Source organism: Mastomys coucha, unplaced genomic scaffold (genome assembly GCF_008632895.1).
Source record: "Mastomys coucha isolate ucsf_1 unplaced genomic scaffold, UCSF_Mcou_1 pScaffold22, whole genome shotgun sequence".
NCBI classification, from domain to species: Eukaryota; Metazoa; Chordata; class Mammalia; order Rodentia; family Muridae; genus Mastomys; species Mastomys coucha.
Window position 1 is genome coordinate 223,364,617 of NW_022196905.1, and position 11,115 is coordinate 223,375,731.

At 46.6% G+C, this 11,115-nt stretch overlaps 1 protein-coding gene across 2 annotated transcripts in view; it reads right to left on the reverse strand.

Moving 5' to 3' along the window:
• Mast1 (microtubule associated serine/threonine kinase 1) overlaps positions 1–7,573 on the reverse strand; it is a 36,124-nt gene extending 28,551 nt beyond the window's left edge. The window contains exon 1 of one of the 2 annotated variants that reach the window (XM_031340602.1): positions 7,452–7,573. In XM_031340602.1, coding sequence (XP_031196462.1) covers positions 7,452–7,490 — 39 coding nt within the window. In that variant the 5' untranslated portion in view covers positions 7,491–7,573. The remainder of the gene's footprint in view (positions 1–7,451) is intronic. The other variant, XM_031340601.1, reaches the window with a different exon arrangement.
• Between the last annotated feature and the right edge of the window lie 3,542 nt (positions 7,574–11,115).

The window sequence follows — 11,115 nt, forward strand, 5'->3', positions numbered from 1 at the left end:
GGGGGTCCGGTGGTCAATCCCCAGCTCATCTCTGCTGTGCATGAAGCTCATCTCTGCTGTGGTGTGCATGAAGACAGAGTGCTCATATACATAAAATAAGTGAACAATCTTTAGAAGAAAGGGGGGCTGGAGAGATGGCTCAGTGGTTAAGAGCACTGACTGCTCTCTCAGAGGTCCTGAGTTCAATTCCCAGCAACCACATGGTGGCTCACAACCATCTGCAATGAGGTCTGATGTCTTCTCCTGAAGACAGCAATAGTGAATACATAAAATGAATAAATAAATCTTTAAAAAGAAAACCAGGAAGGGGCAGCCACAGGAGGATGTGTGAAGAGAGCATGTGGGGTCTGCCAGCAGAAGGTCTGTAGAGAAGATGGGACTTGCCATCCCAAGCAGGGATGAAGAAGTGCCTTCTTATAGCCCTGTGCCACTCAAGACCTGTTCATAGAATTGGGTCCCGTGGGAAATGGCACTTGGAGAGTGGCCCAAAGATTTTTTAAATTTTGTTGTTGTTTTTGTTTTTTCGAGACAGGGTTTCTCTGTGTAGCCTTGGCTGTCCTGGAACTCACTCTGTAGACCAGGCTGGCCTAGAAATCAAAAATCTGCCTGCCTCTGCCTCTCAAGCGCTGGAACTAAAGGTGTGTACCACCACCGCCCTGCTTAAAATTTTTTAAGATTTATTTTGTATGCATTAGTGTTTTGTATGCATTTATATCTAAGTGAGGGTGTCAGATCCCCTGGAACTGTAGTCGCAGACAGCCATGAGCCACCATGTGGGTGCTGGGAATTGAACCCCTGTCCTCTCAAAGAACAGTCAATGCCCTTAACCACTAAGTTATCCCTCCAGTCTCACCAAAAGATTTTTTTTTTAATTAAAAAAAGAAAAAAAGAAGTGGTCAAACGTGATGGCAGATGCTTGTAATCTGGGCACTCTGGAAGCAGAAGCAGGTAGATCTCTAAGTTCTTGTGTAGGCCTGCCTGGACTACTAAGAGACTGCCAGGACAGTCAGGGATATTCAGAGAAACCCTATGAGAACAAACAAAAACAAAAAGATAAATACTGCATTCATTTATTTACTCACGTGTGTGCACCATTATATGCCCGTGGAAATCAAAGCGCAGCTTGTGGAATGGTTCTCTCCTGTTCTGGGCATTTTTAGCATCAGATTCAAGTGTCAAGGCTGGCTGCAAATACCCTTACCCACTAAACCTCCAAGAAGTCCTTTTTAATAGCAACAATGGTAATAATTCCTTTTGATTTTATGCATCCACGTTTGAGGAAGATCTTGTTTGTTGGAAAGGGTGCTGCAAGCCTGTAATCCTAGTGCTCAGAGAACTGGGGCAGGAGGATCTCATGGGCTAGGTTTATAAGGAGATCCTGAAACTAACTTTGTGATCCAGCCAGCCTCAAACTCAAAGGCATCCTCTTGGTTCAGCCTGCCTAGTGCGGAGATTACAAGTATAAACTGTGTCTGATGTTTTTCCCCTTTGAGATCCACAAGTTTCCCTTCTTCCAGTACCAACCCCCCTCCTGGATAAACTTCTCCTCCTCTTCCTTTCAGAAAAGAGCAGGCCTCTCAGGGATGGAAACCAAACAGGACATAACAAGCTACAATAAGACTGGGCACAAGCCCTCACGAAGACCAGCAGAGGGAAAAGGGGTCCAGGAGCAGTTGAAAGAGACAGCCCCAGTCCCACTGTTAGGAGTCCTACAAGAACACCAAGCTATACAACCATAACATATATGCAGAGGACCTAGCACAGACTCATGATTATTGATTCAGTCTTTAGGAGCCCCTAAGATGCCTGGCTAGTTGGCACTGTGATGTCCTTGACCCCTTTGGCTCCTACAATCTTCCCCACCCCTTCCAAGGGGTTCTGGAGCTGTGCCTAAGGTTTGGCTGTAGGCCTCTGCATCAGATCTCATCAGTTATTGGATGAAGCCTCTCTGATGATGAATTGTGGATACTTTCTAATGTTGATTTGTTTTAAAAAGAAGAGTCTAGGCATGGTCTTTAGTCCTGGAGCTCAAGAGCTCTGTGAATTTGACGCTAATTTGGTCTACATAGCTATCTTTAGCCAGTTAAGACTATTTAGTGAGACATTGTCTGTAAAACTAACTAAAAGAAAAACGTAGCGGGGCAGTGGTGGCACACGCCTTTAATCCCAGCACTTGGGAGGCAGAGGCAGGCAGATTTCTGAGTTCAAGGTCAGCCTGGTCTACAGAGTGAGTTCCAGGACAGCCAAGACTACACAGAGAAGCCCTGTCTTGAAAAACAAAACAAAACCAAAAAACGACAACAACAACAACAACAAAAAGAAAAAAGAAAGAAAGAAAAAGAAAAAAAGAAAAGAAAAGAGAAAAACGTGTCTGCCAAAGCAGTTATTGCTTTTGTAGAAATCATAGGTTTGGTTCCTAGCACCCACATGGTGATTCATAACCATCTGTAATTCTAGTTCCAAGGAATCTGATACCTTCTTCTTCCTCTTCTTCTTTTTTAAAGATTTATTTATTTATTATATGTAAGTACACTATAGCTGTCTTCAGACACCCCAGAAGAAGGGGTCAGATCTCATTGCAGATGGTTGTAAGCTATCATGTGGTTGCTGGGATTTGAACTCACGACCTTCAGAAGAGCAGTCAGCACTCTTAACCGCTGAGCCATCTCTCCAGCCCTGATGCCTTCTTCTAACCTTCATTGGCACTAGGCACAAATGTACATACATACATACATACATACATACATACGTTATATGTATTATATATAATTTTTGTTATGTTTTGTTGAGACAGTTCTTCTCTGTGTATGTAGCCTTGGCTGTCCTAGAACTCACTCTATAGACTAGGCTGGTCTTGAACTCATAGAGATCTTCCTGACTCTGCCTCCCAAATGCTGGGATTAAAAGAGTGGGCCAGTACTGCCTGAAATAAATATTTTATTTATTTAGTTATTTAGTTATTTAGTTAGTTAGTTAGTTAGTTAGTTTTTTTCGAGACAGGGTTTCTCTGTATAGCCCTGGCTGTCCTGGAACTCACTCTGTAGACTAGGCTGGCCTTGAACTCAGAAATCTGCCTGCCTCTACCTCCCAAGTGCTGGGATTAAAGGCGAGTGCCACCACTGCCCGGCATCATTATTTTTTTAAAGATTTACTTATTGCCAGGCAGTGGTCGCGCATGTCTCTAATTCTAGCACTTGGGAGGCAGAGGCAGGCGGATTTCTGAGTTCAAGGCCAGTCTAGTCTACAGAGTGAGTTCCAGGACAGCCAGGGCTACACAGAGAAACCCTGTCTCAAAAAATATAAATAAATAAATAAATAAATAAATAAGTAAAGAGGATGAAGTTGTCACTTTGTCTCTAACCTTTTTCAGATGAGAGCAAGTAACTACGGTCTTGCCAATAATGTTTCTCGGGCCTAGGCAAAGCAGATTAAGTAACAATGCAGTGGGTGAAGGTTTCAAAAAGTTTGTTTTGTTTTGAAACAGGGTCCTTGAACTCCTGTCTCCACTTCCCAGGTGCTGAGATTATGCATGCGTATTAGCATGCCTCACTTCAACAGGGCTTTGGGGGAGTGGGCATGTTTTGATGCTGGTAAGACATGCCAGTGAATAAAGATAAAGAACTTAATGAACAAGTTTAAGAACCAGTGTTCCAACCCACAGCACCTACCCAACTGCTAGATGAGCACTGGAAATCCCAGTGCTGGGTTTGGGTGGAGATAAGGAATTTCCAGGGCAGGCTGACTAGCTAAGCTAGACTAGTCATTGTTAGCAAGATCTGGGCTCACTGGAGATCCTGAATCAGTAAAGAAGATCGAGATGGAGGAAGACAGATGGTATCATTCTCTGGCCTCCACACACACAAGAAGATACAAATACACATGCGTGTACACCAGGCACATACATACGTACATATGAAAAAAACAACAAAAAGATGTGTATCCTAATCCTTTCTGTGATCTCTCAGACAAGAAAGTCCAGCTTTCAAGTCCCAATTTTGCTTTTTTTGATCTTGACAAATGACCTTCCCAAGTGCTCTTGGTCTCTTGGGAGACTCTCAGGTAGTGCAAATTTGTGTCATTTTAGGGTGGTGCCTGGTATATGGTATATGCTCAGCAAGTGGTCAAATCCAGGGCAGAAGACTTGGTTCAGAATTAATGGCATTTTCCAACAAGCCTGACCACTGGAGTTCCAGCCTCAGGACCCACAGAGTAAAAGGAAGGAAGCCCCTGGTTTTTTTTTTCTGAGGGGGGGGCGTTTGAGACAAGGTTTCTCTGTGTAGCCTTGGCTGTCCTGCAACTCATTCCGTATACCAGACTGGCCTTGAACTTAGAAATCCACCTGCCTCTGCCTCCCAATTGCTGGGATTAAAAGGCATGTGCCATCACTGCCCAGCTGAAGAATCCACTCTTAAAAGTTGTCCTCTGACTTCCACTCATGGGCAAAGGCATATGCTTACATACATAAAAACATACACACAGAGAGACAGACAGACTCACAGACAGCCTGTCTCTGTCTCTGTCTGACTGTCTCTCTCTGTCTGTCTCTGTCTCTCTGTCTCTGTCTCTGTCTCTGTCTCTGTCTCTCTGTCTCTGTCTCTCTCTCTCTCTGTCTCTCTCTCTGTCTCTCTCTCTGTCTCTCTCTCTCTCTGTCTCTCTGTTTCTCTCTCTCTCTCTCTCTCTCTCTCTCTCTCTCTCTCTCTCTCTCTCTCTCTCTCTCTCTCTCTCTCTCTCTCTCTCTCGGAGCTGTGGAGATGGCTCAGTGGTTTAGAGCACTTGCTCTTTTCCCAGTACCCGCATGTCAGCTCACAGCATTTCCAATTGTAGGGGGCCTGATGCCTCTTATGGCCTCCATGGACTCTGGCCACATGTAGTACACAGGCATACATGCAGGCAAAACGTCCTTACACATAAATTTAAAAAATAGTAATACAATTTTTGAGTAAAAATTAAAACATAAAATGTTAAAGTAGGCCAGGCAGTGGTGGCACACGCCTTTAATCCCAGCACTTGGTAGGCAGAAGCAGGCGGATTTCTGAGTTCGAGGTCAACCTGGTCTACAGAGTGAGTTCCAGGACAGCCAGGGCTAAACAGAGAAACCCTGCCTCGAAAAACGAAAACAAAAAAAAGTTAAAGTAGTAAGTTATAAGAGTTATTATAGACATGCCACACCACAGAACAAGGCTCAGAGGATCTGAGCACTTTACAGGCAAAGCTCTCTCAGAGGGGGCAAGTTGAATTGCCCTGGGAGGAGCCACAGTGACCAGAAATCCAGACCAGATTTTCTCTCTTGTAATGGCAGGTTTAGGATGAATTAGTCTCTGCTTACCAAGTTAAGCAACCTTAATGGACCTAGCAAAACCAAGATCTGGATTTTTCAGCCATGGAGCCAAGGGCTCCAGACCTTTGTTACTGAACATGATAGATAGCTATAAAGAATCTTTAAAAAACAGGGAAAGAAGTGCTGGGAATGGGCCTCATCTGCAATCTCCCCATAAACATTCCCAAGTGGAGAAAGGGGGCAAATTTAGATCCTCCCTGCACTCAGGAGTAAGAGTCAGGGAAATCTTTGTGAATTTGAGGCCAACCTGGTCTACAAAGCGAGTTTCAGGCCAGCCAGGGCTACACAGTGAGACGCTATCTCAAAAACATTAAAAGATAAAAGAAAGAAGAGAAATTCAGATCTTTGGAGTCAAATCAAACGCCACCTCTCCCTCGTCTGCAGAACAAGTCTGCTTCTCCTCATAGGGTGTTATGGCAGGACATTTGAACAAGCAGCTCTTCTTATTTAAGATCCTAACTGCACATAGGCGATTCTCTAGCACTGAGGGACAGTGGGACTTTTGCTTAGCGGTGGAGCCGATGCGCTTGAGTAGACCCAGGCATTGTTAAAGTGGTTACTTAGCTCGGAAGGCACAGGTGGTCGCATTCTGGAGGGCAGGGATTCTCTGTCTTATAGCACCTCCTGAGCTAAGTGGGTAAGCGGTAAGCTAAGGGGTTGGGGGCGGAGTCTTGCGTCAGAGATAAAGTCCCGTGTGGCGTTGAGCCAATGGGATTCGGCGCCGGTTCCAAGGACCAGGACACACCCCGTGCAGGCCCCGCCCAGTTCCAGCTTTTTCACTAGGAGCGGATGGACCCGCTTAGCTGCTGTGGTACTTTATCTAGCTTTGCAGCTGCTCGCTCCCATACTCAAGACTCAAACTCCTTACCTACCCTGGGAGCAGGAAGGAAAGCGAGGAAGATGTCGAGAAGCCTAGGCTGTGAGATTGTGTTTGAAAGCAAATTAGCTTTCTAACCAGGCTGCTTCAGCAGTAGCCAGCCTCCTTCCTGGGATGTCCTTCCTACTGTCTGAGTCTCATCTTTTCCCCTGCTCTACTGATCGGTCACTTCTCCGTGGTCTTGATCTTAGAAATGGTGCATTAAGGAAGCCTAGAATTGGACAAAGGACTGAGCTCATGTTTAACTTAATCTAAATTCTGGAGTAGAAGCAGGAGCTAATCTCCGAGGAGGCTCAGAAGGACCAGCCTCTAGGTAGCCCTAGAAGGGAAACATTGATCATTTCACCTATGAGGTTAGTTTATGAACTCAGAAAGGCAAGCCCCAAATCTCAGAGGACCATCTCAGTCTCAAAATCCCTACTTACTTTGGGAGTGGGAACTCCTGAGGACTGGTTTTGTCCCAGCCTTCTCCTTCACTCCAACAAACCCTCAGTATCCCACTCTGCAGTGGACTCACGGCTCCTGCGCCTGCGCAGCCTGGAGACCAACATCTTCGAAGACTGCAAGGAGCTAAAAATCGCTCCCGCCCACCTACAAGCTGGGCTGGACTTAAAGGATCGAGTGTGTGTGTGTGTGTGTGTGTGTGTGTGTGTGTGTGTGGTGGGAGTATTGTAGTGAAGGGGGTGGAATGGAAAGCGGGGAGGCTGTCTAGGTGCCTGTCCAATTAGGGGAGTAGGAAGAGTCCTAGTGGCTAGACAGGTGAATGGAGGACTCAGGACAGCAAGCCTGGGAAGGGCTCTGGAGGTGGTGAGGGGCGAGGCTTACGAACAAACATGTTTACAGCTGCTGAAGCGTTGGTGGCCCCGAGGGGCTCGAACCCTGGGGCAATAACTTTACTTGCTGCACCTTCACCCCCAGACTGTCCAAGTGCCTGGGCAAGAACCTAGGCCCCCTCTCCCTCCGACTCCGGCGGGGCCAGGCCCAACCCAGGCCATCCTCGAGGGGGCGCGCTAGGATGCAGCCCCTCCAGCAGCCTCCGGGATACCTGGGCGACGCCTGAGGGGCGGGGTCCGCGCTGCCAGGACTCGGGGACACAGCACTCTTCGGCCGAGAGCATCCTCTGGCAGTACGAAGGGGCGCCAAGGCCGACCCTGGTGCGAGTTCTCCAGCGTTCTGCTCGGCCCCGCCCCAGGGCACCGACCCCATCCCCTCCTTGGAGCCCGGGCTGCGGCGTACCTGCAGCCTCCGGCGGCGGATCAGGCCAGAATCGTCCATGGCGGCGGCGATTTCGGTCCGGGGGAGGGAGGAGGGAGGTGGCGGCGGCAGGAGGAGGGAGGAGGGAGGGAGAGAGAAGCCTCGGGGACCGCGGCGGCGGCCGGCGAGGGGGGGGTGGGGGGGCGGAGCGAAGCGGGGCGGGCCCGGCGCCGTCACTGCGTCTGGGAGCCGGAGCAGGGTTTCGGCCACCGCTGCCCGTGCTGGGGGTCGGGGGTGCGGGGGCGGGTAAACGGGGTTGGGTGGGTGGAGTCTCCAGATGTCCCTAAGAGAGGCACGTTGGAGAAAGACCCTATCAAGACAGTCTCTTTCACAGACCCTCCAACCCAAGAAAGATCCCCAGGGGAGCTATTCTCATAGATGAATTCCCGGTGAGACTAGACGCCCCCCCCCCAACACACACAAGAGACACATTCTCACTAGAGTGTGATCTGCTATGAAGAACTGTCCCCTCATCCTGAAAATCACTCCTAATAGAGATAATGTCTGAAAGATGACGATTCATCTCAATTTCTCCTTTCCTGAGGAGACATTTCTTCAAAGATCCAATAGATGACATCTTTGGGAACGCTGGAAAGACTATCCCCCAAACGGGACCACTCGAAGGTATATTCTCTTCTCTGTGGGAAATTGTCGCCACCCCAGGGCACCCTCAGATACCCACAGATGCATTCTTCCGGAGTCACGTGTTCAAGCAAGAGGCTGGACCTCATGGGTGTTTCCCCCTCAGAAAAAACGTGTATATACACACAGACCTCCTTCCTTTGCCTCCCACAGGGCAGAGTCCCTCAAGTCTTACTGCACCTCCAGAGTCTCGGCCTCATGGTCAGGATTAAGGAGTCAGGTCAGGTCAGGATATATTTATAAGAGCGATTAGCTGCTGGCTGGGGAGGGGGCAGATGAATAGAGATTCTTACTCCGCCCCCAGTAATCACTCTGCTGCATGGTCTGCTGAACCAGACCCTGCTTCTCAGAACTGGAGAAAACGTCATTTGAACCCTAGACAGAACGGGAAGGCCTTTCTTTCCTTGGGTAGCAGCCTGTAACTGACCCAAGGTCTTGGAGGGCAGGGTCTCTGGACTAGAGCGACCTCTGTGGACAAGGGACAATGGAGACGACAACGAGGTCTGGGTCAGTGTGTTTGTTCTTGGTTAATCCTCACGTCTGCACCTTTGCCTGTATTATTGTTGTCTGTGTCTTTCTTCCTGTTGGTCAGAGTAGCCATATCAATGAGTCTCTTGCTTGTATTTTCTTTGTTCACGGCTTGTATTTTTTCAGGTTCCTCCGGGTCGGGAAAGCTGTCCCTGGTGCTGGCCTCGTGCTACTGTCCACGGTGCTGAAATATGAACACCCTGAACGAAATGAGGGCCTGTGTGTGCATAGGCTCTTGCAGGAGGGAACACTCACAAATAGGATAAATATGACCCACAACCACCTTGGCCCAGCCCAGACAAAAGCTGGGTCCTGTAACTTGCTTGGTTCCTAGGGCCTCTCTAAAGCCACTGTTAACCACAGAAAGATAGAGGCAGGAGTTCCCTACAGCCTAAGGCTCCATAGGGACATCTTACCAGAGGGGGAGGACATTATTAATTCATTAATTTCCTTACTCAACATTTACTGAACATGTTCTGTTTGCAAGTGTAGAATAGTATTTGGCAATATGGGAGTTCATCAATAAAAGACATAAAAAACAAGAACAAAACAAAAAACAAACAAAATCCCTCCCTCAGGACTGGAGAGATTTCTGATTCATTAAGAGCACTGTCTGTGGGTTTGGAGAGATGACTCAGTGGTTAAGAGAACTGACTGCTCTTCCGGAGGTCCTGAGTTCAAATCCCAGCAACCACATAGTGGCTCACAAACATCCATTATGAGATCTGATGCCCTCTTCTAGTGTGTCTAAAGACAGCTTCAGTGTACTTATATATAATAAATAAATAAATCTATTTTTTTTTTAAAAAAAAAGAGCACTGGCTGCTCTTCCAGAGGACCTAGGTTTGATTCCTAGCACTCATTTGGTGGCTTACGATCATTCATAACTCCAGTTCCAGGAGATCTGATATCTTCATTTGGGTTCCTTGAAAACCATGCATGAAGCCAAAACACCTATACACGTAAAATAATTTAATCTTTATATAAAAAAGAGTGCTTGCTGCTCAGGAAAAGGACCAGAGTTTGACTCCCAGAATCCACATTGGGTAGTTCACAACAGCTTGTAATTCCAACTCCAGGTGATCAGAGGTACCTGACCTCTTCAGGTACCTACAGTAAAGTACACAGATAGCCCCTCCCAAGGCATACTAAAAAATAATTAAAAAGTCATGAAGAAATGCCTTCTGTACCCTGAGATAGGAGGAAGACACATTTCTGGTGGTGGTTCTACAAGGATGGATGTATATACTTTTTAAAAATGTATATGAAATATGAATACAACCAGAAACAATGCTTCACACACATAACACACATACATGTGCACATACATTGCACATACTTACACATATAGCCTCCTCAAGCACAGGCACAAATATTAGCATATACTTTGTGCATACTTCTCAAATAAAGATCCACCTGTTCTCCAAAACCTCATAAAAGGGGTTGGGAAGATGGCTCAGTGGTTAAGAGAATATACCACACTTGCAGAGGACCTGAGTTCAGATCCCAGCACCCATGTCAGGCAGCTCACAATTGCCTGTTACACCAGCTCTGGTTGATCTGATCAGAAGACTCTGACCTCACCAGATGATTGCACTCATATCCACAAACCTGTATGGACACACACACACACACACACACCATAGATACATAATTAAAAATAGTAAAATATGAAAAAGAAGAAAACTACAAACACATAATCATTAAAAAGAATCACACACAAGCCAGACAGTGGTGGTTCATGCCTTTAATCCCAGCACTTGGGAGGCAGAGGCAGGTGGATTTCTGAGTTCGAGGCCAGCCTGGTCTACAGAGTGACTTCCAGGACACCCAGGACCACACAGAGAAACCCCATCTCAAAACAAAACAAAACAAACAAACAAAAAGAATCACATACAACATATGTATATATTTGTAAATATCCAGCAAACAGATTTACATAGTATACGTAAACCCATATATATATATGCCCTACAATAATACAAACATATACTTAGGAAAGACAGACAGGCACTCATCAAATGCAAGTACACTCAAAAATACACTCAAACATCCCAACACACACAATTCCAAAACCTAAGGATGTTCAATGGTGCACAATTCCCTCCTAATACATAGACACTTATTTTTCCCAATGCAGCTCAACACAGGTCATGAAAGTTTGTGCATACCCCCACCTTCTCCAGGGCTGTTTTCCCCTCCCCACCTGGTTCTCCATCTTGAGTTAATTCTGTGAAGACTGAGATTTTTATGTCTCGTATACAAGTGCATCACCCAGAACCCACAACAGAGTATGTGTTTAATAAATGTCTTTTGAATTAATGGACAGAATGCTAAAGGACACAGACTTACAAAAACTGGAGAAAGTCACAGAAGCATTTCCAGCATACACATGAAACTACCTCCCCCAGAAACATCCTCTCCCCAACACAGAGACACAGATTCAGGAATCAGAGATCAGATCACAGACCGACGG